Consider the following 25,517-nt stretch of genomic DNA (forward strand, 5'->3'; position numbering starts at 1 on the left):
ATAAAAGTGCTGGCCATCGTGCTTACTTCCCAAAACGCCAGAATGTAACCGACTCACAGCGACCAACGCGTAATTTTTTTTTTTTTTGTCAGATATTTCGGGATCCCGGGGGCTGGGGAAAGGTCTGGTGCATCCCGAGTTTCTGACATTTTGCGTTTCTGTGCGTGTGTGCATGTGTGTGCCAGCAGAAAATCCCTCTATCCTGGAAGAATGGTGAAACTGGGGAATAATTTCAGCGAGAAGAGCACAAAGCAGCCCCTTTTGGAGGATGGATTTGACACCATCCCCCTGATCACACCCCTGGATGTCAATCAGCTCCAGTTCCCACCTCCCGATAAGGTACAGTAGGCTTTAGTTTCCACCCTGGAGAATCACACCCAAATCTCAGGCAAACAACAAAAGAATAGGTTACGTGTAACGAGCAGCTTAGAAATGTCAAGAAACGCGGAGTGTTTTAAGGCTTGCTAGTTCCCTTTGGGGAAAAAAACCTAACAGCTAAGGTAATGAAAATCCAGTACTAGTGATTTGCATTAAAAAGCAGCGGGAAATAAGCATTGTATAGATTTCAGTGCTGCTGTGTGAAATACATAAACATACAAATGCAAGATTCTCTATGCTGTATTGTCATAGCCCTTCCTATTCTGTATCTTTCTTTTTTGCATCTGGAAGGTGCTGTGTATTCTCTGCGAATGACGTGAATTTTCTCTGTCCAGAAAAAGCCCCCCTCATGGAGGGATAAAGCACTGCTTTATGTCTCTGCAAGATGTACATGGGCAGACTGGCCACAGAGAGAAAGAACTTCCATGTTCTTTCTGTGCTTCAGTACGAAATTGATGCTAGCCCCAGACAAGCTGAAATAACAAGATGAGAAGAGGCCCCTAAGTTTTTTCCTTGGCAACTTAGTTGGTTCAGAACGCTCGAAAGAGGTGATTCAGATGCTCTGTAGCTGGAAGGGAGCAGTCCAACGTGCTGCTCACAGGTTGGAAGTGTGCATCTTGCATTCCTCATTATATGGCTTGATTACTAAGGATTTAATTTTAAGGAAGGTGATGTGATAGCCTGTAAATACATTTATTCTCCTCACAATAAAGAATTCAGTGTTACTACAGGTAAGACATACGGTAGTAGGATACTTCTTCAGGTATTTCAGTATCCTGTTTTTTCAGCATCCTATTTTAGTAGGATACTTGCACATTTCTCATGTACGCATCTGGCAAAAAAGCTTTATGGTCTTTGCAAAATACAAAATTTAACTGGGAAGCGGTCAGTAATATCTTTGTGCTGATTTTTATTTTTGGCATTGTGCCCTCCATGAGCTCAATTCTACTTTTAGATAAACTAATAGCTGTATGTTCCTCCTAGCTCAAGAAAAATCACATAATCTTATCTTGGGGTAAAGAATTTTAGCTTGTGAAATTTGCCTTGGTACAGTGTTGCTTGTAGGCAATACAAATAAATTTGTACCTCCATTTTAATTGCTATCAACATCATTCTGTGTTGTGTGTGGTGACCAGTTGGCAGGCATAAATGCAATAAGCCATAACAGCTGTTAGCCTGAGGGTCCATTTTCTGCCCTCAGTTACATGGGTGTAAATCTTGTAACTGAGGACAAAATTGCACCCTAAGGCTTTAAAACAAGTTAAGTCTCACTGTGTCTGATACGCCTGCCAACTGGTGACTGGACATAACCGATTACCAAGGACCAGCGTCCAAAGGAGTTTGTTACGTTACAGCACTGCTAAGCAGAAGTCTGAACTCGGGACCTGTATGGGAATGGGCTTAACCTGAGCGGAGCCTCTGTAGTGAACCCAGGAGGTTCTGTGCCAGCCTGATTGCTCCTACTAGAATGGGGCAGAACGCCTCCCACCTTCACAGCATTTGCCTTGAACGAAAACAAATGTACAACTAGGCTAGAAGCTTAAATAAAGGAATATTTGATTGGGTCTTCTGCTCTTTCTGCTGTCTATTTGTATATTAGCTTTCCTTTCCTTTCCTTTTGCAAACATAGAGGGGAAAAATTAAAACATGTATTTATTGGTCCTACTGGTTTGCTTCTGTAACTGTCTGGTTAGTCATGTCAGTGGGTCTTTACTGCTTGCTACAGACTCCAAGGCAGTAGTAGAGCAAATGATGTGAAAAAAAGAAACAGCATTAAGTCAAGATTGACACACAGATCAAATTCTGAAGTACAAAGACACTCATGTATAATGAATAGGAGTACATACTTCATATATCTATGCTTATTATTCACTTACAAGGCTGCAGTATGGCAGTGAAGCATAACTTCTTGAACAGTAGTGACTACAGCGCAAAGAATTTGATGATTTTGACAGCTTCTAAATTAAAGGGATGAACTGATTTAAATTCACATTTAGGTATGTTAAACAAAAGAAGACATTACATAACCAAGCAGATAGAACTGTACGTTCAGTGTCAGCTGAATGTGATTTGAGTTGCCTGAGATTATGCAACATAAAGGGGGAGGAAGTAAAATGTTAAAAACCATTCCAAAAATCTTCAGACGGTTTACTTACATGATGCGGTTGAGCAGTTGTAAAGTTACATAGTTATAATTGTTATCATATTAGTTATAGCTGAAACAGGTTTGGAAACTACCTATGTCCTGCACCTAGGTGTATAGTGCTGTGAAAGTGTCTAATAAGCTTTGTGGTACTGGGTCTAGGTACAGTTACACATTCTAGATACCATTTCAGGGAAGTGAGGAGAGGGGAACCCAAAGCTTAGCTTTCAGTACCTGGCTACCTGCAAGTGTCACAGTCTTAATTTCAGAATAATGTAGTTGCTATAGATACCGTGGGCTGCTCTAAAGATATAATCTGGTTCTAAAAAAATCTAAAAGGGTCTAGAAATCTTTCTTTGGAACAACAGAGAAAATTGAGCAAATCTTACTAGCACCGTCAGTACAATAAACTGCAGGCTACCTTGAGAGTGGTACTTTGAAAAAGATCCTGAAAAATTGTAGAAGACAAAAATGAGGCAAATAGGTTAGGTATGTGAAAATTTGTACAATTAGAATGCCTAGGAGAACACTAGAGAGACGACTGACGTAATGAATATTTTAGGAATACAGGTAAGGTGCTAAATTGTGTAGCTTGGAGCGATAGCTCATAGCAAGGAATAAACTAAGTTGAAGAGCCTTGGGTGTTTCAGTAAATCTCATTAACAGAAGGGTTTGTGTGCATCTTGCTTCTCACAGCTGGTAATTCAGAAGTTAGATGTTAAAAATAAGAGTGCCAAGAGCTATAGTCTGGCACTTAGTGAATAGCAACTAGATGGGTCATTTCACTTCTTTTAAACCCAAAATCCTGCCGTCAAAGAACATGGCTACTGGCGGCATCATCATCTGCTAGATTTCTATGGGCACTCTTCAATATTCGTCTCATCCTATTGGTCTCCAGTTTGAAATCCCATTAATGGGATCTCCTGAACCAAATGGAGGTGTCTAGTTTCAAACTATACGAAGTGGGAAGCTTCATGATTTGGATTTGAACTCAGTAGCTGCTTGCCTAGTATAGCAGCACAGTACCACCACAGCTGAAAAAAATTGAACATTTGTGAAATTGTTTTATAACAAGTCTTCCTGTAGGTCCATCTAAACCACTTTGAGAGATAATTTTGTTGATGATTGCTATGAGAGGAAAAATAACTAGCAGCTTGCAAAGAACAACTACAAAAAGTGGGGGTAAAAAAAACATTGCTCTAGATGCGCTTGTAAGCAGGTAAAAGAGGAGTTGATGAATAAATAAGATTCCTGTGGCTAGTTTCAGCTGACAGCTTTTTGTTGTTGTGTTTTTTATTTAAAGGTTGTGGTCAAAACGAAAACAGAATATGAACCTGATCGCAAGAAGGGAAAGTTCCGTACTCCTAAAATAGCTGAATTCACAATCAGCATCACTGAAGGGGTTTCAGAAAGATTTAAGGTAAGCAGTGCTCTCTGAAGATGTTAATGACTCAGTTGTGCTCACAGAAGTGCTTAAAATCAATTGCTGATTGTAGTCAAAACTGGTTATAACTAACAGGAGTGGCTGTTGTGGGTATAGCTGGACATGAGAAAAATAAAGTCAATGTTACAGTAGTTCAGTATTTAGCAACTAGAAGCAAAAGGAAATCTTGCAGCATTATTGCTTGTAATCTGTCACTGGCAGATGAATTCAGAAGACACTTCTGTCAGCCTGTGGGTTTCAGAATGTGGCTGGTCAGGTTGTACGTGGGCTGCACGCAGGTAGGTCTCATGGCATGGATAAAGCTAGTGTTAGTGTTGAAGGACAAAACCACAAGAGTGTTTTTTTTTTCTTTTTGGCTTATTATTTTTCACTGTGGCCAAACCATTCTCTTAAAAGCACTGTCATAGTCCATTATGTTTTTTTCTTATAGTTAAATGTATGACTTGGCAGCTCAGGGATGCACACCAGATCTCTTCGCTATCAGTTTTCCTGGTCCAATTGTATCTTACAGCTTGGTGATGACTGTTACTGGCAGATGGCAGTTCAGCAAGAATCTGACTCAGATTTACTCTTTAGTGTCCACACCCCTATTGCTCCCTTCAGTAGTCCCAGAGGAAAGCTGAGAGTTTAACTGGTGCACGGATTGAATTACTTTTCCCCCTTCTCACTGGAGGACAGGTTTTCTTGCTCTGTGTAAGTAAAGCAACGCAGGAAAGTTGGCACTTCAGCTCATGCTTTCCTACCTATTCTCTTAACGAAGACTACAGCTTTTCAGTGCTATTAATTTGGCATCTTACCCAAGGGTGCCAAAGCATTTTTAAACAGTAGGCAACCACACTGTTCAGTGCACAAGTACAAATACATTTGGAAAGCCTAATATTTAGTATGAGGGAAAAATACAGAGTTTCAGTAAAGATGTGGATTCTCTTTATATTGCACCCTTTTAACCTCTGTTTGCATGAAAGGAGTTTTAGGGCACACCCAAAGATCCTAGTTCTGTAATTTGAAGAATAAAACACAGGAGCCGTGCCTGACCAGTGGTTCTAAAAGCCGCCCAGGCCCAAGCCTACCTCAGAAGTATATATACAGCTCTCTGTGGAATCCAAGCATGCTAAACAAAGTGGAGGCTCAAGGAGGGGTTAGATGCTTTGGGCTACACTGGCAAAAGAACTTTGCAGAGTGTTGCCAGGGTTTTAACTGCAGGTCACCTGGTGGAGTCTTCAACCACCCCAGATAGCTAATAAAAGACGTTATGGGGTGTGGCAGGGATTCTTGAGGAGGTAAGAAAACTAGTTCCAGTTTTTCTGTTCCCTGATTTGGAGCAAGGGCATGCCATCCCTCAGGGAAAATGCTACATTCTGACTAACGTCCTCTCTTTTTCCTCCTTGCACCATAGTACCGGTACTTGAGAGTAATCCTCTTCCTCTTGGGTGAGGGTTGTGCACACTGTGGTGTTGGGTAAGATGCAGATGGACAGCTCAGAACAAGGAGGACTTAACGTCTGGCTGTGTTTTGTGTGTGTCCTGGTCACACTAAGGTGATCTGAAGATGCTTACTATGTTGTAGAAGAGAAAGGGGAGAAAGTGTTTAGTTTGAGTACCCTTCTAGGACTTCGCTTCCAAGCAACTGAGCAGAACCTGTGCTTGAGGAATTTGCACTTACCCACTAGCTGTAGGGACTAAGGGATTTCATCGCTCGAACATTAAATTGTAGCTAAGGAAGGGTTTTGAATAGTTGCATCTAAATGTTTTGCACATCTCTCTGTAGATCTGGGTTCTTTCTGTCTTTGTTGGGAGAGCTGAGCAAATGAAACCTCGCTGAACAACAAATAAATAGCGTGTCATGCTGTTGGGTAGTCTTTCCTAATTTGTATAGCTGAACAGTTAGAAGCCTGAGCATTTTTGCGTTGCATTTTTATATACCTTTGGATGGCATACTTAAATAAAATGTCTTTTAGATATTACTTTGTGATGATCACTCTGGGATTAATCTCATACTACAGGGTTGCTAGGTTTTGCTGCTAGGTAACTACTGCATCAGAGAGAGGTTTCAGTAAGATTTGCTATCTCTTGGGAATTGCAGGGTGATTCACACTGTGGCTGTACGTCTAGGCTTCTAAAGAAGAGTGTGGGGGTTGATCAATTAGGAAAATTGTGGTTCAGTTAATTGAAAACAGTAATTTCATGCAGAACATTCGGGTCCTAAAAACATCCCCTAATCTCAATATAACAGTTTTAGAATTGAATTATGCTGCTTGCAACATTTTAAAGAGAACTGACTGGTTCTCCAACAGGGATGATTGTCATATTCACCACTCCCAGTAGTAAATATTACATGAATAATTGATGAAATTTCATAAATATGTAGATGAAAAGTACCGATTGTCTGAGGTTTTTCTCCTGGGTCCTTATTAATTGTGAACCATCATGTTAACTGCTGCTGTTGATTCTGAGAGAGCAAAAGGATATTTGTTTGAAAATTAAATATTTGCTATAATTATGAAATGCATTATTTAACTGGTAGGATATTGACTTTGGCTTGTGTTCATGAAAAAAGTTTCAGATGCCATTTTAATGACTTTAATATTGTGCATCACCGATGCATAAGCTTGCCACAAGACACAGCCTAAATGTGCTAAAAATAAAAAAAGTCAGTCATACTTACAAATAATTCACATGTGTATTCTAAGATGTACTTCTTAAATAAGGACAAAGCAGATTGCATTTTTGGGATTCAGCAGTGCAGATCATCTAAAGCTGTTCTTCTTGAGAAATTATACATTATAACAAATGAAGCAACTCCAGCATGTGCATATGTCATGTAGATCATTTGGTCTTTTAGCAGCTGGGTGAATAAGAAATCATAAAACATATTTTCTGCATTCAATCCACATTACCACAGTTATTACAACAGAGCTGAGAATGTTTACAAAGAAAACTGCAAGTGTAATTTTCTTGTATGAAGCCACATTCTGAATTCAAATCAGAGTCTGTCAGAAGAATGTGAAGACTTCCTGATTGTGAGAACCCTGTTGTCTTAATTTAGTTTTATGGCACTAACCACACCAAGGAAGATGTGATTTTTCACTGAAGATTATTTTTCATTGAGAAATAGAAGTCTTGCTTTTGTTCTTTGAACAGTGTAGGCTAATGTGGGGAGTTGGTCCTTCACATCTGGAAAGCAACTTTGAATGAGGCAGATTTTTCTCTGCTGTAAATTGTCTGCTGTACAGAATAACACAAGAAGTCTGGAAATGTCATTTCAAAGGAGTCTTATGAATCAGGACATACAAAGAAGCTATTGCAGGAGAAAATTGATGGTATCGGTTACCCAAGACCAAACCTTTGCCTCCCGCATTGACAGAGCAGCGTATTTACAAACTCCAGTTGGATTTTGTAGTGGGATGTCTGTTCTGGCACCCATTGAATTGGGCTACAATTGACAGCTGTGCACAAACACACCAATTTAAAAAAAAAGTCTGTTGTATCAAAGCATGAGATTTTTTTCTGTCTTTGGGGAAACCTGAATAAAGAACATTCAGAAGTATTTTGAGAGCAAACACTTAAGTTTCCCAATAAATTTCAAGCCCTTAAATAAACCCGAGCTGTAGTATGCCTTAAACCATTTGGTTCTATTCAAAGGCAGTTCAATTCTTCAGCCCTTATCCTTGACATCTCTGCATACATCTAACTGCAGAGCCAAAGCCTCAAGCTTATTTCTGTGGTAAGACCATATGGTGCAAGCCATGTGCTATCAAGTAGCGAGCAGTTGTTGAAACGCCTGCATAAGGTTCTGGAAGAGAAATCAAGACTTCCTTTCAAAGTCAGTTCTCGCAGTTTTGCCTGGTCATTTTAAGACTGAAAATTGTATGTAACATTTAAATATTCCATTTTTGATCTGTCTTACAGGGGTGTCCTTTAAAACATGTTTCTGCCTCAAGACTTTTTTACCTTTTGTTCTTAGTAATACTGATGAAGATTATTGCTGCAAAAATAATCAGAGACAAGGAAGATACTTCTCTGTTGATTTCTATGTGATTACTCTGTGTTGAGTAGGTCTTTGCTCCCACTTAAAAAAGTCCATTAGGTGCATGAGATGTCAGCTGATTGCTGTACAGGAAATCACTTCCTTAAGTATATTCTGTATCTGTCATTTAGTGCTGGAAGAGTGACAGGTACTTACTGCCATGAGTACTTGTTTTCTTCAGTAGACTACTCACAGGATTAAAGTTGCTCACAAGCATAAGCATTTGGCAGGCTTTGAATTTTTCCTTTATTACTTCAAGCAAGAAAAATAAAGGAGAGCCTTCTTTCAATGTAACTGCTATTTTAAAACAATTGATGTAAATAAAGGCACTGCACAGCAACTTGCTTTTCCATTTTTTTAAATGTTTGATAATTCCCTGATACGACATTGACAATCCTCCTGCTGAATTTTTGGCTAATTTTTTTACAGTCAGAGCTGGAAGATTTAAGTAAAGTGGATGCCTAACAGCAGCTCCCCTGCCCTAAGTCAGGTGTCCTCTGCTATTGTATCAATTAGAAATGCTTTTCTTGGAGCAGAACCAGAGACACTGGTGACACAGAAGGTATTCCGGGTCTCTCCAGATGTAACGCTTACACAGCCTTTTCTCTTCTGCAGTAACCTTTTCCAGCCTTTCTCCTAGCCTCAGTAATATCTTCTAGGTTTGTATGGGAAGGTAACAAGGTTCTTACCTCAGGGCCACAGGGTTTCCTAAACTGCTTCCTCAGATCTCTGTAGTTAAGAAACTTAATATATGGTGCCGTGTGATGAAGGGTGATGAGAACACTGTCATGAACAGCTGCGTTAAGCCACAGTGCTAGACTCTCAAGGCCACTGCCTTGTTAACCTGTTTTTGTGTAACAGTATTTCCCTCAGGTTTCATTAATCGAATCCCTTGCAGGCTGGTTCTGTTGCTTTGCTCTGTCACAGTTAATAAGCACTGGGTCTGTAGCTTCTTTTCAGTTACTGTCCTTCATGAATCTATCTGCCTTCCTTGCTGCTACTCCCAGTCATCTCCAGGTAGGCATCCAAGCCAATTCTCTCTTCCTCTTTGTCATCTCTGTTTGAGAAGGACAGTCTTTTGATTTCTCTTGCTTTTTCTGTACAGTCTACCCCAAGACTATCATCCTCTTTGAGCACAAAGGTTTGATGGGAATGTTCTGGTGAAGAAGTCGTGTTTAATAGATAGATACCAGTCATAAAGCTGAACATGACATGCCCAACCCCCCTGCAGTGAGCAGGGACAGCTTTAACTAGATCAGGTTGCTTAGAGCCCCATCCAACCTGACCTTGAATGTTGCCAGGGATGGGGCCTCCACTACCTCTCTGGGCAACCTGTTCCAGTGCTTCACCACCCTCATTGTAAAAAATTTCTTCCTTATATCCAGTCTAAACCTATCCGCCTTCAGTTTAAAACCATTACTCCTTGTCCTGTCACAACAGGCCTTGCTAAAAAGATTCTCCCCATCTTTCCTATAGGCCCCCTTTAAGTACCGAAAGGCCACAATAAGATCTCCCTGCAGCCTTCTCTTCTCCAGGCTGAACAACCCCAACTCTCTCAGCCTGTCCTCGTAGGAGAGGTGTTCCAGCCCTTGGATCACTTTTGTGGCCCTCCTCTGGACCCGCTCCAACAGGTCCATGTCCTTCTTGTGCTGAGGGCCCCAGAGCTGGACGCAGTACTGCAGGTGGGGTCTCACCAGAGTGGAGCAGAGGGGCAGAATCCCCTCCCTCGACCTGCTGGCCACGCTTCTTTTGATGTAGCCCAGGACACGGTTGGCTTTCTGGGCTGCAAGTGCACATTGTTGATTCATGTCCAACTTTGCATCTGCCAGTACCCCCAAGTCGTCCTCGTCAGGGCTGCTCTCAATCCCTTCATCCCCCAGCCTGTATTGATAACAGGGATTGCCCTGTCCTAGGTGCAGGACCTTGCATTTGGCCTTGTTGAACCTCATGGGGTTCACACAGGCCCATGTCTCCAGCTTGTCCAGGTCCCTCTGGATGATATCTTGTCCTTCTAGCGTGTCAACCGCACCGCTCAGCTTGGTGTGGTCTGCAAGCGTGCTGAGGCTGCACTCGATCCCACTGTCTATGTCATTGATGAAGATGTTAAACAGCACTGGTCCCAGTACGGACCCCTGAGGGACTCCACTTGGCACCCGTCTCCATGTGGACATCGAGCTGTTGACCGCTACCCTCTGGATGTGACCATCCAACCAATTCCTCATCCACTGAACAGTCCACCCATCAAATCCATATCTCCCCAATTTAGAGAGAAGGATGTTGTGGGGGACTGTGTTGAAGGCTTTACAGAAGTCCAAATAGGTGACATCCATTGCTTTTCCCTTGTCCACTGATGCAGTCACTCCTTCATAGAAAGCCACTAGGTTGGTCAGGCAGGACTTGCCCTTGGTGAAGCCATGCTGGCTGTCTCGAATCACCTCCCTGTCCTCCATGTGCTTGAGCATAGCTTCTAGGAGGATCTGTTCCATGATCTTCCCAGGCACAGAGGTGAGGCTGACAGGTCAGTAGTTCCCAGGGTCCTCCTTTCTTCCCTTTTTAAAAATGGGCACAGCATTCCCCTTCTTCCAGTCAGCAGGGCCTTCACCTGACTGCCATGACTTTTCAAATATATGGAGAGTGGCTTGGCAACTCCATCAGCCAATTCCCTCAGGACTCTGGGATGCATCTCATCAGGTCCCATAGACTTGTGTATATTCAGGCTCCTCAGGTGGTCTTGAACCTCATCTTCCCTTACAGTGGGAGGGGCCTTACCCCCCTGGTCCCCATCTCGTGGCCCATCAACCTGGGAGGGGTGAGGAGAGAGGTTGCCAGTGAAGACTGAAGCAAAAAAGTTGTTGAGTACCTCAGCCTTCTCCTTGTCTGTTGATACTAGGTCACCATTCTTGTTCATCGGGGGGATATGCTTTCTTTAACCTTCCTTTTCTGGTTGACATACCCGTAGAAGCCCTTCTTGTTATTCTTTACATCCCTTGCCAAATTCAGCTCCATCCTCACCTTGGCCTTCCTGACCTCCTCCCTACACAACTGGGCCATTTCCCTGTACTCCTCCCAGGGCACCTGTCCCTGCTTCCACTGCCTGTGCAGTTCCCTCTTACTCTTCAGTTTGACCAGCAGGTCTTGACTCAGCCATGCTGGTCTCTTCCCTTCCTTGCCTGATTTCTTACGCCTGGGAACTGAGCGCTCTTGCGCTCTATGGAAGGTGTCCTTCTTAAAGATCTGCCAGCTCTGTTCTGTTCCCCTGTCCCTGAGGACTGTTTCCCAGGGGGTCTTTCTGACTACCTTCTTGAAGCGCTGGAAGTTTGCTCTCCTAAAATTCAGGGTCCTGACTATACTCTTCGCTTTTCCCATATGCCTCAGGAGTGTGAACTCCACCAATGCGTGATTACTGCAGCCCAGGCTGCCTCCAGTCTTGATGTCACCGATGAGCTCACTTGCATTGGTGACCATCAGGTCCAGTATTGCCTCCCCTCGGGTAGGGGTGTCTATTACCTGGCTTAGGCAATTGTCATCTATGCATTCCAGGAACCTCCTGGATTGCCTACAGCTCGCTGTGTTGTTTTTCCAGCAAATGTCGGGGTGGTTGAAGTCCCCCAGTAGGACAAGAGTCTGCAAGCGTGAAGCCTCCTGGAGCAGGAGGAAGAAGGCTTCGTCAGCAGGCTCCCCTTGATCAGGCGGCCTGTAGTAGACACCAACCACAAGGTTCCCTTTGTTGCCTCTGTCTCTGATTCTTATCCATAAGCTTTTGACCTGCTTGTGGCTATTCTTCAGAGACAGCTCTTCACACTGTATCGATTTCTTTATGTAGAGGGCAACGCCTTCGCCCCTCCTTCCTCGCCTGTCCCTTCTGAACAGCCTGTAGGCATTGATAGCCACATTCCAGTCATGGGATTCGTCCCACCAAGTTTCAGTAATGGCAGTCAGGCCATAGATTTCGAGTAGCACAGCAGCTTCCAACTCCTCCTGTTTGTTCCCCATGCTGTGTGCAATGGTGTGTGCATTGGTGTAGAGGCATTTCATCTGGGCTGTTGGTCATGTCACCTTCTTAGAATATCCCTTGTTTCCCTTGAGGTGTTTCATGGAGGTTTCCTTGTTCGCTCCTACTACCTCAGGAGCCCCCAGCTCATCTCCGCAAGACTTCAACTGTGCTGCAGTGTCCCCAGCGCGCCTGTGGGCAGCAGGTTGAGGGCTCATAGTAGCATGCCGTCTCTCTAACCATTGCATACCATCCCACAGCTTGTCACAGGCAAGCCTGATATGTTCCCCCTCACCCTTCACATCTAGTTTAAAGCCCTGTCAATGAGCTGTGCAAGCTCCTGAGCAAAGACCCTCTTTCCCCTTTGAGAAGGGTGGCTCCCATTTGATGCCAGCAAGCCTGGTGCCATGTAGGCCATCCCATTGTCAAAAACCCCAAAGCTGTGATGGTGGCACCAGCCACGGAGCAATGTATTAATAGATTGGGTCCGCCTGTTCCTTCCAATGTCTTGTATATGTATGTATATTCATTCCCACAGCAAGTATGGGAAATTGTGCCAAGTTGTTCTGTATAATTTGGATTGCTCTGTAAATGAATATGAGTCAAATGTTGCATGTATAGATGTGAATGTTCCTTTTTTTCTTTCATGTTGCCATTTACTTCAGATTGAACATTTCTTATTCCTTAAGTGCATTGTTTCAGACACATCTTTCATATAAACTTCTAGGGACAGGCCCAGGTAATAGCAAATAAGAATATAATTTTGGAAAAGCAGGAATGTTAGGGGAACTGGAGAGCTGATTTTAGTGTTCTCTAACGTGCTGGTAGAGGGCATTGTGCAGCTGGAGATGCAGGATTTTAGTGGAGAGAGGTGAAATGGAGGTCACAGCCATTTGCAGGGAAGTCAGTGTGACGTTCTACGAATTTTAGTCTGTGGGATGCAGCCAGACACAATCTATTGTAATTACAGTCTGCCTGCCTAAAATTCTCTTGTAGTTTAAATTGGATAGCAATAATCTTAATTTCCTGTCCTAAATGGTTGTACAGAGTTGCTGTATTTCATCCCAGAGGGCTTTGCATTTCACTGGTGAGCAAAGCATAAATTGGTTGTAAATCACTTCAGATGAAAGGTGCTCTATAAATGTATGTCTTCGCTGTTTTTCTTTGGTCCTAGCACCAAGTCTGTGCCTAGCACTTTACAGACAAATCGGAAATGAAAGTTGTGTTCCCAAGAGGCTGCAATTGAAATAGATAATGCATAGATGTAGAGCAGAGATAAGATGTGACCAAGTGCCAGTGATTGAGCAGTGAAAATTACTGCATGTCTTGTTAGTTCCGCTTTAGTTCCACTTCTCATAATAACAGGAATGCTCCTCGGTGGGTTTGTATGCTGAAAGGTTCATGACAGAAGGAAAAGCATGAAGGAAGGCGGTACAGACCAGCACAGTAAGAGTGGGTTAATGAAAGAATTGCAGGCAAGAGGAGGAGGCATGAGGACAAAGGTGGAGGTGAAGGCAGAGGGAAAACAGATGGCACCCAGGCTTTAGTGGGACAGTGGGTTACAGACAAAATGGAATAAATAGAGCTAAGAGGAGCAAAAGGGGCAGACCTGTGCATGCCTTGCAACATGGCTTGTAATTTATTCAGAAAGGGACAGGAGCCAGGAAAAGGTGAGAAGAGAAGCAGGCACAGTTGGTGCAGTTGATGAATTTTGCTGTAATACTCTGGCTTGATTAAAAAGGGAGTGCAAGCAATGTTAGTGAAGTGAGGAGGGAGGAGACTGCATTAGCCAGGCAGAGAAAATACAGCTTGCAGTGTTTAGCAGCTGTAGCAAAGTAGGATAGACTGACTGGGGAGATCTAGCAGATCTTGATGGTGAGGCCTTATCATGAGATGTTTACATGTTAGTGTAGTTGTCAGATCTGGTGAGTTTCACGTGTCAGCTACATGCTCACAGAGACTGAAGACAGGTTTTTTTACTGTGGGTACACTTAGTTCATTCATTAGTCATCTCTCACTTCGATTACTGTAATGGCTTCTGGCTAGACATTGTCCTTCTTCAGCTCTTCACTTAACAATCTATTCAAAAATCTGCCACATACATAATATCTTGTCATCTTTTCTGTTCACTTAGTTTTGCTGCCAGATCCCCTTAAAACCAACTTTAAAGGACACTCTCAAGATGAAAACAAAACCACACTTTGAGTTCCTAGTTAAAAGAAATGGTTGGTTATGCTATCTTGTAGTTACTTTGTAAAAAGTATTTTAAAAGCCTGTCACTCATGTGGTGTGACAGGCGCCTTGGCGTTCTGCAGGACGTACATAGCAGTGAATGATCATAGTAATTCAGAAGACCCCTGCTCCCACTGTGTGGGGTCCTGCACTCAGCCAGCTGGCTACCACACGGAGAAGAGATTCAAGATTTCCTTCCAGAAGAGAGGAAGCGGTGCTTGCTCATGCATTGCATCCTCTCCTACCTTGAAGAGAGGAAGAGGGCAAGTTGCTGCTAGTGCCTCGGTAGGAAGAAGAGAATAACTGTTCTTTAGTTTATAGTGAGTGTGGAAAGTTGCTGTGGAAGAAAGCAATAAAATGACAGGTTTGGTAGTGCTTGTGGTCTAAGGAGCAGCTTCTCACCTTCCCCCTTCCCGTGCTTTTCTTTCTGAAAGGCATCTGGGAGGAGAGGGCTCAGAAGGTGAGGCAGAGAGGTAGGGTCACGCTGTGTTACCGGCAGGGGAGTGAAGCTGACTGTCTCAGGTTCAGAAGTGAACCTGTGGATCTGACAATTGCGGACCATCAGTGGTGGGTTATGGGAGTGAAGGAAAATGGCTATTAGAAGGAAGAGAAGGATTTTTGGCTTATAAGGGAGAAGTGGATTGGATTAACAGGTGATTTGGATCACCTTGGAATCCAGTGATGGATTTCTTTCCAGCTGTGTTGTTTGCATGTGTGACTGTCCTTTATTTAAATAGAAGTTACTCATATCCTCAAGGATGGTGAGAGAAGGGAGCATCTCTTCTGATAGGAAGGAGACAAGAGCTTACTTGATTAGGGATTTGCAAATGGAGTGTGATTGCAAATTATTGGAGATAATGAGAGGAAAAATTTACATTTAATACCAAAATTAATAACATTAGGAAGTACAGTAAGTGAGAGAGAAAGATTCCACGAGAATTATGAACCAGGAGCCTTAAGAGCTCTTGCCAGTGGCTGTGTGGCAATGGAAGAACCGTGCTGGACGTGACTTGTATGAGCAGTGAGAACTCACAGCTCCATGTAGGCCGGTGAAACAGGTAAATGCTCCATGTCACAGCAAATCATCCCTGTGGCTGTGGCTCTGCAACTTGCCAGGCTCCAGCGATTCGCACAACACTGGGCTTTTGACCTCTTTCAAAAAACATAATTACTTTCCAAAACAGTTTCAGAGCCTTGGAGAGAGTGATTTCTGCAGTGGTTGTGGAAATACAAACATTTTTCCATTGTCTAATAGTTGGTCTCAACTGCAAAATAGCTTGTTAGCTTTACAGCATGTTCCTGAGGCCTCATCTGTATGTCAGAATGGTTACGACTAGGAAATAATATTGTAATTCTACTATTCCTTGCTAGTAGGATGGCCAGGGAATATGGTTAAATGTTTTGAGATTTGAGAATATTTTTCAAAGCATTTTAAACTGTTTACTCCTGTCTGTGGAGGAGACAAATGTGAGCTGAATCAGTCCGTACCATAGCAATTGTTCAAAACAAGCACAAAGTGTTCAAAAAAGCAAAGTGTTCAAAAAACGGGTAGATGTGGCACTTCGGCACATGGTTTAGTCTAGTCTACCCTTGATTGGCTTAGAGTAGACTTGGTAGTGTAGGTTAATGGTTGGAGTGGATGATCTTAAAGGTCTTTTCCAACCTAAACGATTCTATGATTCTATGATTGTTCTGCTTGGTGTCCGTGTCCCATGTGACAGGCCTGTGGTCCTAGAGAGAGCAGCCTTTCTTGAAGGCTGTGTGGAATACATCTTCTAGGGCATGGGAAGGCACAGCAGTAGTCCCATCTGGAGTTCATGTTTTCTGTCCCCACTTTCTAGTCTCTCTTTCCCGTTTCTTCTCTAAGGGAAAGAGCAGTGACTGTCAGAGCAAAAGGGATGGTATAACATACACTTTGTGGGAAGTGAATGACCCAAAACCTGCAACTTAGAATCATAGAATCATAGAATGCTTTGGGTTGGAAGGGACCTTGAGAGATCATCGGGCCCAACCCCCCTGCAGTGAGCAGGGATTGAACCTGTGAACTTGGTGTTACTAGCACCATGTTCTAACCAACTGGACCCGGCCATGTGCGTATTGTAGAGCTGCTGGGCTGGGCGAGGAGTGCTCCCTCCTTTCTGGTTCCTCATCTCCCATGCTGCCCAGCAGCAGCTGGAGCTCAGCGGGGGAAGGCGGCCTTGGGCCCGTGGCCCCACAGGCCGACATGGCTGCGGACCTGCCTTGGGGCCCAGGCGTGGCTCGTGCCCCTTGGCCTGCTGGGGCAGGTGGACCCTGGACGCCTGCACACGGCTGCAGCGTGACACGGGCAGTCTGTGGGACGTAAAGATACCAGCACGGCGGGAGGGAGGCGGGACAAGGAGCCCCGAGTGGGAACTGCAAACCTGGGGGAGGAAGGTCAGTTTTTCTAGAGCCTGGAGTGCAAGGAGAATTTGGGGGGCACAGTAGAGAATAAGGCTCGTTGTAGTTGTGGGGAGGCGAAAACACTGGAAGATGGGATGCAAGGTTTGGGCCAAGCCAGAGGGTGAAGGGCCTTGTACATGTGTGCGGGTGTGATAGCGGAGAAAACACAGGAAGGGGCCCCAAACGACCGTGGAATTACAAAGGGAGAGGCCTGGCTATAAACACATGAGAAGGGGTGAGCTAGGGCATGGACTGGCCAGGAATGGGGGGGGCTGTGCTGTTCGTTATTAAACTGGGCCACAGAGAATGACCAGAAAGGAAAATGTGCTTTCTCTCTTGGATTCATGCAGGATATACTGAGACATGGGACATGTGAGCAAAAAATAAGAGGTTGGCAAGACAGAGCGATCTGTCCATGTTAACCTTTGTGTATTCAAATGAATAATGAACTTGGGGAAAGACTAATTCGATTTGAAAATTGATGTCAGTGTGAGGTTTTCAGAGGGTGAATAAGAATACGATTTTTTTTTTTTTTTTGGTAATCCAGTGACTGTTCTGAGAAACTGAAGATGTTGCTATTAACCAGAAAGCTCCTTTGCTCCATGTCTCATTTTGATTTGCATTATTACATTAATATCTACATTTCTTCTGCTAAATTACTTTTTGATCCGCAGTTCTCTCTGCCTCTCCTCCATCCCTCTTTTTTTTGCTTATTTTCTGTCTTGTATAAAATCCTTTGCTCAGCAGCACACGATACTCCCCAGCCTTGTTTCAGCCAGGAAATACAGCACTTGCTGTTGTCTGCCCACGGTGAAGTTTGCTTCGCCGGCATGAGAAGTCCCTAAAAGTTCATCTCAGTCCTTCAGTGTACTAGTCCCACTGCCACACACAGTTTGCAGTGTTGCAAATCCTATTAGTTCTGCGGTTTATCATAAAGGGAGTGTGTGGTGGTTTTTTTTACCAAGAGGCAGAGCTACATTTTTTTGCTGCTTTCTCAAATACCAGATTATTCTTGTTTGCATAATTGACCCTGATGTGCCTAAATTCTCTTCACAGAAGGTGCATATAGCTGGCGTACTCATCTTTGTTTAAAATTTAGATCATATTATACTTTGTTTTAATTAATCATATAATCATGTTTATTTCTCTTTATTACTGTTTCTTGTGCTGTAGCACATGCTGGCTTCTTTCTAACTTGCCAAAAAAAAAAAGCTTAACCAGTCTTACTCTGTAATCTCCTAGAGCTACTCATTTGTCTATCAGTAGAAGCTTTAGAATAGTAAAAACACACATCTGGGATGCTCTCGCAGGTAATGAATGCTATTTGCTCAGCTCACACCTTCCACAAAACCAGGCCTGAATTAGGGAGCTTTGTAGTGTAACTGCTAGGCCAAAGTCTTGTGCTTTCTCTTGTCAGTGGGTGAGGTAATTCTAGAGGTAGTTCTGTCTCGCATCTCACCTAAAAAGGCTGTGGGTCTCCAGCTGTTCAGAGTTTATTCCTGGGAAGGGTTAGGTTGATACTGACACTGATTTCAGATTCAACTTAAGGTGTGTCTTGGATTTTCCTCCAGCCCACATTCAGGACCAGAGACATACTTAGGGACATGGTGAAAAGTCAGTGCCATGTAACGCAGTCTGTAATGGCTTCTCTGTGGAAGGAGGTGCAACAGAACTCCTCAGGGCTAGCCCTGTGCTGAAGGTGGTGTATTCCCTTATGGATCTGGCAGTGAACTACTCCTGTACAGTCTCTGTGTGATAAAGAAGTACTGTTTCAACCTCTAAATTAAGGAGCATTGAGCAGCCAAGCATGCAGACTACTGGTGTAGCTATCCGCACGTTCATAGCAGGTGCAACAACCTCTCATCCTGGCAAGAGAGGGCAGACGTTACTTTCTCCTTCCCTGCTGGAGTCACCTTTGTATGACCTGGATGACACCTGTGCTACCTTGCTGTCACCTGACTCCATTCTTGGACAGGCACAGGGAAAACAAACATGCTTACCAGCTGACATAAAGTAGATAGCACTTACATCATCCAAATACTGCAAAAGCAGCAGACCCAAGGTACCTCAGTGTGTCCTTCTGGCCTCGTGTGCACTGGGCAGAAATGCAACAAAAACCCTTGCAGTACAGAGGCAATGGGCCACTGACCAGATCATCCGAGAAGGGGGAGGTAGAAGCACTTACATGCTGCTTCCCTGTTCTCCCTCAATAATGCAGAAGCTGGTTTTAACCCTTGCTTGATTTTACTGTAAAGTGCATTCATAGCTCGCTTCTGCTGGCTACAGTAACAAACAGCAATGTCATAAGCAGTGCATTACTAACATAAGCATGTTTTATTTTTCTTTACAGGTAACTGTGCTGGTGCTTTTTGCCCTTGCGTTCTTAACGTGTGTTGTATTTCTGGTAGTCTACAAGGTTTACAAGTATGATCATACCTGTCCAGAAGGATTTGTTTTCAAGGTAAATTGCATACACATTCTAGAAAAATAGGAGAGGATGTAATATTCTCTGTGGTGTTTTCTGCATAACCATGATTAAGTCATGCCATATTGTGTAGAAATTTGTGTTTGTTTTCATTGGTTAGTGTGCTTCCTGCTATGTTTCTTTCTCCTTAATTTATAATTGAAGTTGTACTATTGCACAATTTTCATAATGTTGTTACTTTGCTAATGGTTTAAACATTGAAAATACAGCAAAAGTCCCAACACCAGTGTCCTTCAAACCTACTTCATCTGCAGTTGTCTGGAGAAAGCCCTCATTTATCGGGTCACACAGTTTAACGTTGCATGTTCCTCCAAATTCATGTTGCTTAGGAAAGAAGAGAATGATAAAACCTGGAGGAAAAAAAAATTACTCTGGAGTATGTGTCAAAGAAACAGTAGAGTGATGTTCTCATTAAGAGAAGCAGAGTTACCTTAAGGTTATTTTTGTAGAAAGAACTTCTTGTTCTAGAACAGTGACCTCAGGCCAGAAGTGATGCCAAAAAAGGGAAAACACATTTATTGGAAAAAATACTGGTGCTAACTGAAAGGGAGGCTGGGGCTCACTTCATTCGTGCGAGGTGATAGCGCTGGCTCCTCAGCTGTGACCTGGGCTGAAAGTCAGGAAGGTTACACTGATTTCTCAGTTGCAAATTCAGCAGTGTTGAACTTGGCTGTAATCAGATAAGAAAAGTAGCAGTGATGATGGTATTCTTTCCTCTAATTTTTTAAGAATATTTAGTCATGTAATGAATCAAATGGGTACCTCGTATGATCTTCAAAAGGATGTCAGAAGGAATGGATGCCTCAGCACTCCTTCACGATTCTGTTCAGGACTTCTGATTCTGTCACTTCAGGCACATAAATATCTTACAAGAATCTAGTCCAGAGTTACAATCAGTGATGCCCTGCTGGATTAGTTTGGCTCCAGGCATTCAGTTTTAGGTTACTGCTTTTCCTTGGTTCAAGGGCAAAAGATACTGTGGTTAGAATATTTGGCTGTAACTTGGGAGATCCAGCTTTTGGTTCTGCTGTTGGTTTTTTGTGTTGTCTCAGACAAGCACTGAAACCCTGCTGTGCTCATGTCTCATGGGACCATAAGCTTTTTTTCCGAAGCTTTCTCTTGGCTTTGAGCAATTTGGAATAAGGACTGGATGTTCCTACCAAGCCTATCCTGATATAACCCTGACTTGACTGGAATGGCCAGTTACGTGCTCCTGTCTAAGTCTAGTAACAGTCTGCTGCTTCTGCCTCCTTTCATACCACGTTGTCCCTTCCTTTGAGTTGCAGTCTTCTGGATTCTTTTGTCTTTTCTTCCTAGTGTCACAAACAGTTAAGGGGAGAACAGTTTCTTAGCTATATTTCAGTTGCACCGTGAACAGAATCCGGTTGGGTTTCTCTCCTTAGGGCCCTGTGCTTGAAACAGAGGTTGGGCAGAACGTCCCGTAGCTCATGCTTTGTTTTTAAGGTGCAGCACACACACAGGGCTGCATTACCATTACTCTCCCAGTGCTGGGTTTTGTGGAGCCTGTTTCCTAACTGCTTGATGGCATAATGCCAGGAGACATAGCATCTTTGGTCTTGTAACTCTTCAAGAGTTTTACAGGATAGACACATTAACAACTGACACAAGGCCTAAAACTACCAGTGTTGACATGAATTTGTATTTGTTGCCTTTGCATCTTTTTTTCCGGAGAGTCCATTGTATGTCACGGCATAGCTTGGTACAGATGTCCTAAGAGTGATGAAGTCGTCTGTCACCTTGTGACCAACGTCTCTCTGGACTGGCTTCGTGCTTCAGGTGGACTCAGTGATGTTCTCTGGCCTGGATGTTCCCAGGCTTTGGATGCTGATGTGATTTCCTCGTTAAGGGCAAAGGTGTCTCCTGCCGCAGGAAGCCTGGTGCCATGGGAATCTCTGCATAAAGGCTGAGCTACTGCAGCTGTGAGTCAGACTCGCTCTTCTCTGCTTTGATGCTCTCATACATGGAGCAGTTCCAAAGGTTTCAGTGTTTTCAGCCTTTCTGCTGTCCTATGCATCTAGGGCTTAAAGGTGTGCTTAAAAAGGTGCTTATTTTCCTTTGCACAGCAGTCTTACGCTGCTTGAGCCTCAATTTTGTGCTTGCTCAAGCTTTCTGACACAGCCCTAATACTGCTGTTGTGCAGAGCACTCCTCTGAAGTGCTCTTTACTGGCTGTTGGTGAGACTCAATGGAGTTTTCCTCAAAGATCTGAGTGCACTTACTTACATCCTGGAGGAATTTCTGCAGGGCTTCACTAAGCTCCATACTGTATCTGTTACCCTTCAGCTTTTGTTGCCAAGGCACCTACATTCTGTCAGACTCATGGACAGTACAACAAAGTAATTTCAATGCATTAAAGACAACAGCAGCATCTATTAAGTTTGGAATTACTGACCCAGCAAAGTTAATGTGACAGAAGATACTATTTATAAGTGAACAGCAGTGGGGTCTATATGTCATACGAACAAAAGGAGTCATCTTAATACAGCCAGATATAGACTGGCAACCAGGATTTTCTCTGGCATCAGCAGCCTTAACCCATGACTAATTTCTGAAATAGCAGGGTTGTGAAAGAAACAAAAGACTGGCAACTCACTCCAGAGCATCCCAGTTTCTCCTCGTGGCCTTCCTTATTACTTCTCTTACCTGGGAACCATGGGAACAAATCAAAAGGATGGAGAGAAATGTTCTGCATAAGCTGAAGGTCTCAGGCTAGCATCAGGATGAGAATCCCCACCAGTTCCCATCGCTCAGTCACTCCCGAGGGCTGCATGGTTTGCCTTGATTAGGAGCTAAGGAAAGGGGGCTGTCCTTGGGCAGTACACAGGGAACAGTGAGTACAAGGGGAGGTTTTTCCCGTCTTTTCTGGAAGCATGAAATCCCAGGAGCAAAAATGCAGTCAAGACGGAAACTCTGCTGTTTGTTTCGTTAGGCTCTTCTGTCAGATGTTGTGCATGTTTGTGACTACAAAAAATAACATTACTGAGTCATTGTGCCTGTTACAAAGCAAATTGCTTCTAAAAGCAACAAAAGATCTGTGGCTTTTTTTTTAGCCTGGCAGTAATCTTGGCTTGTCTTCCTGAATTTCCTTGGCAGATTTCATTAGATCAATGGATTGTGTTCCATCCCCCATTTAAATATTTAGAATTGTGACTACATCCCCTGACTGGGTGAAATAATCACTACAGAGATGTCTGTGTGTATGTACTTGTTAGTCGGTTTTTTTCACACCGGAAATAGTGTCAGTTATCCCAGATAAAGCATGGATAATACTTCTAGAAGATGGCACGGTTGATGTAGGCGAACATGTATATCAAATAGCTATATTCCAGAGTTGTCCTGGATTATTTTTTTCTAAAATCTAGGTCCCAGTCTTGCAGCTGGCATATACGATGACTATGACCATGGGGAAACCTCTGTTGACTTAAACAGTGCTGAACAGGCACAAGTGTCTGCGTAGCGGGGGTGAATCCCGCCTGCTTTGTAGTGCTACTTCAGACAAAACTGTGAGGGAAGATGTGCCCTGGCTGCTACAAAAAGATAACAAATAAACTGAACCTGGGTGGATGTGGTAACTTTGAGCGCCATTGTGAGTCTGACACGTCGAGGCTTCTGTCACACAAGCAGGTTAGACCCGACAAGGTGTTAGCGCCATGGGAGGACTGTTAGTCGTGTGACAGCCGAGTCCTCTTTCAGCAGCCAAATCCGCCACAAGAGTGCATTCATCGGGGGCAGGCAGGTTCATAAGACTACCTGTAGGCCTGTTGTTTTGGCAAGTCTTGCTTTTTTCTTTCATGCCTTTTGATGCTTTTTTTTCACTATAACATCTTTAGGATGCAACATTTATATTAAGCCAAGACCATCTGCTGGACCTTCCCCCCAGTCATTTTGTGCTTTATGATTTAAACCATGTGAAACTGGTGTTACTGGTGCTTATTTATGCCACATCTCTCTCTTTTTTTTTTTTTTTTTTTTTTTTTGATGAGGACAAGAGTCAACCCAAAAGTAAGTGTGGACACATTTGAGAGAGCAGCTGGTCCTAAAAACCATGACATTTTTGCATGTGTTTTTGTGCTCAGGAATTTCCAATATCAAGTTTCGTTTGCCAAGTTCTATGAGAACAGTAGCGGTTTGAAGTTGCTGTGCTATAGTATTATAAAATTTAGTCTTTCGGTGCTAGAAGCAGGAAGACTGAACAGCCTATTTCTTTTTAAAACAGTCAGAGTAGAAATGATTAAACTTATTTTTCCTCAAGCTGCAGCTACTCATAGCTTACATTTTAGAGGGTCGGTTCAGTTGTCCCAGTGGCTGCCCCAGCACCCTGCGGTATCAGGCGAGACCGCCTGGACTGGCAGATACAGCAGAGGACCTGTGGAGAAGACCCCGGGACCTCCTGGAGCAAAACCTGGGGGGGGGTGTCACAGGATATTTCTAAGTATTTTTTTCCTTCAGTGCAACTAGCTGCTCCGAAGGCTTATACTGCATCATCACCGGAACGGTTGCGAGATGATGCTTGCTGACTAATGCACTGCACGTGCACATTCCCTTTGGTTTTTAAGATGATGGCAAAGTTTGGTTCCTACTTCGTATTTAATTCTCTAAATCAGGTATTTCACTTTCAAAAGCTCTGAGCATCTAGCAGTTTCTATGTAGTGCTCTTACACTTCTGGGAAATTAAATAATGTAGTCCTACAGCTAAAGATAGCTTTTAAAAGCCTGCTGTTGGCTACAACTTTCTGGCAATCAAGAGTGAAGTATTTTTTGTACATGTGTGTGTGCACTTGCACATAAGCTTGGCCACCCACACTGTTTTCCCTGTATGGCTTATTTACTGGGCTATAAAAGTGTTCATACCTTGGCATAAGTATATCTCTATTAATTTCTGTCCCTCAGACTGAAAACACTGTTAAAGTGCCTGAAGCTACTCTAACAGTATGATACAGACATCTGTAATTGTAGACCAAACAGCTGGAACTAGGTGGGGAGGAAAAAAAACCAGCAAAATATGGCTGGAACTGGAGATTGAGTACTTCTAAAAATAATTTTAGGCAAGCATGTTTCTTGTATGTTAATTATTCTGGCACATAAACCCAGAGTGGTCTTCCTGGCAAATACACGAGTAGTCTAAGGGTTGCATTTTGAACACAGTAGGATAACGCTGCAGTTAATTGCTCTGTGTTGCAACTTGACTCACAGAAAGCGAACACTGGCTTAGACTAAAAGGAAAAGAAGAAAAAAAAAAAAAAAACACCCTAATCTACTTGTGGTGTGTATGGGACCGTATCCGTAATCTAAGTGATGAATTTTCTTTTCAGAATAATCAATGCATTCCAGCTGGGTTGGAAAACTACTACTCTGAACAAGACTCCAGTGCTCGAGGGAAATTTTACACGGTCATAAACCACTACAATCTGGCCAAACAAACCATCACGCGCTCAGTGTCGCCGTGGATGACAGTACTGTCAGAAGAGAAACTATCTGAACAGGAGACTGAAGCCGCTGAGAAATCAGCTTAGTATGATAAGCTAATTATTAACACTATGTCATTTGAAGGTAACTAAGGGACTTTAAGGAACTTTTCATTAAATATAATTATGGATAATTTAGAGGTTACTCATGTTTATGGTGCAATTGCTTCTGTTTGCTGATACTGCTTCGCAAAAAAAAAAAAACCACAACAAAACCCAAAACAAAACCTTGCTGCAGAACATTCATGGGCATAAAACAAGGTGCATATCAGCATTGCTTTAGAGCTTTGACACCATTTTCAATGTTAAAAAAAAAAAAAATCCAATGTTAGATATGTTCTTGCCGTTTACTGAATACTGACAGATTTCTTCGCCGGATTTTCAGGGCTTAGACCTTAGATAAATCATGTGTTCTGTTGCCTGAACTGATACTTTATTTATTAACTCTTTTATTCTTTGTCATTTTGCAAACTGAAACACCTCAGCCATAACTAGAGTGATCTCTTGTTTAGCTGAATGCTATATTTTATAGTTAGTTTTGGCTCCAGCAAGAATGATAGTCAGCATTGATGTCAAGGGCATAATGTAATGACTTGTGTGGAGAAAGAAACTGTCAGGTAGCATTTTTCTTACATTTTCTTTACTGTTGTTTATTTGTAAGTGATAATGAAGTTCTTTGCAACAAGGCATGCTCAATGTTTTATTACTGCTGTCAACAGGATTTAACTGCATTTCCACTGTGGCTTTAGCATCTTGGTAAGGATAGCACTGAAACACAAACTAGGTAGAGATTATGGAAAAACACAGACAGTTTTAGTGATGGATGTTGAGGATAGTGTGAAAAATACACAGTTCAGGATGTTCTAATGAGAAACAACATCTTTTGATCATACTTAAGAGGCAGAAAGCCTA

General features: G+C 43.0%; 1 protein-coding gene across 2 annotated transcripts; it reads left to right on the plus strand.

Annotated features, from left to right (window-relative positions):
* Positions 1–210: 210 nt before the first annotated feature.
* NSG1 (neuronal vesicle trafficking associated 1) lies at positions 211–24,653 on the plus strand. Of its 2 annotated transcripts, XM_075709633.1 has the most exons (4): positions 211–339; positions 3,825–3,941; positions 18,986–19,096; positions 24,453–24,653. In XM_075709633.1, the coding sequence occupies exons 1-4, from the start codon at positions 211–213 to the stop codon at positions 24,651–24,653; spliced, it is 558 nt and encodes a 185-aa protein (XP_075565748.1). The 2 variants fall into 2 exon arrangements, with proteins under 2 accessions (XP_075565748.1, XP_075565749.1); XM_075709634.1 differs by lacking the exon at positions 3,825–3,941.
* Positions 24,654–25,517: the final 864 nt, after the last annotated feature.

This window comes from Pelecanus crispus, chromosome 4 (assembly GCF_030463565.1).
Source record: "Pelecanus crispus isolate bPelCri1 chromosome 4, bPelCri1.pri, whole genome shotgun sequence".
NCBI lineage: Eukaryota > Metazoa > Chordata > Aves > Pelecaniformes > Pelecanidae > Pelecanus > Pelecanus crispus.

Bases quoted from the DNA above. Each gene is read 5' to 3' on its own strand.
- NSG1 (XM_075709633.1), top strand. From the start codon at position 211: ATGGTGAAACTGGGGAATAATTTCAGCGAGAAGAGCACAAAGCAGCCC. The intron at 340-3,824 runs GTACAGTAGGCT...TTTTATTTAAAG, and splicing joins AGTTCCCACCTCCCGATAAG to GTTGTGGTCAAAACGAAAAC. The intron at 3,942-18,985 runs GTAAGCAGTGCT...TTTTCTTTACAG, and splicing joins GGGTTTCAGAAAGATTTAAG to GTAACTGTGCTGGTGCTTTT.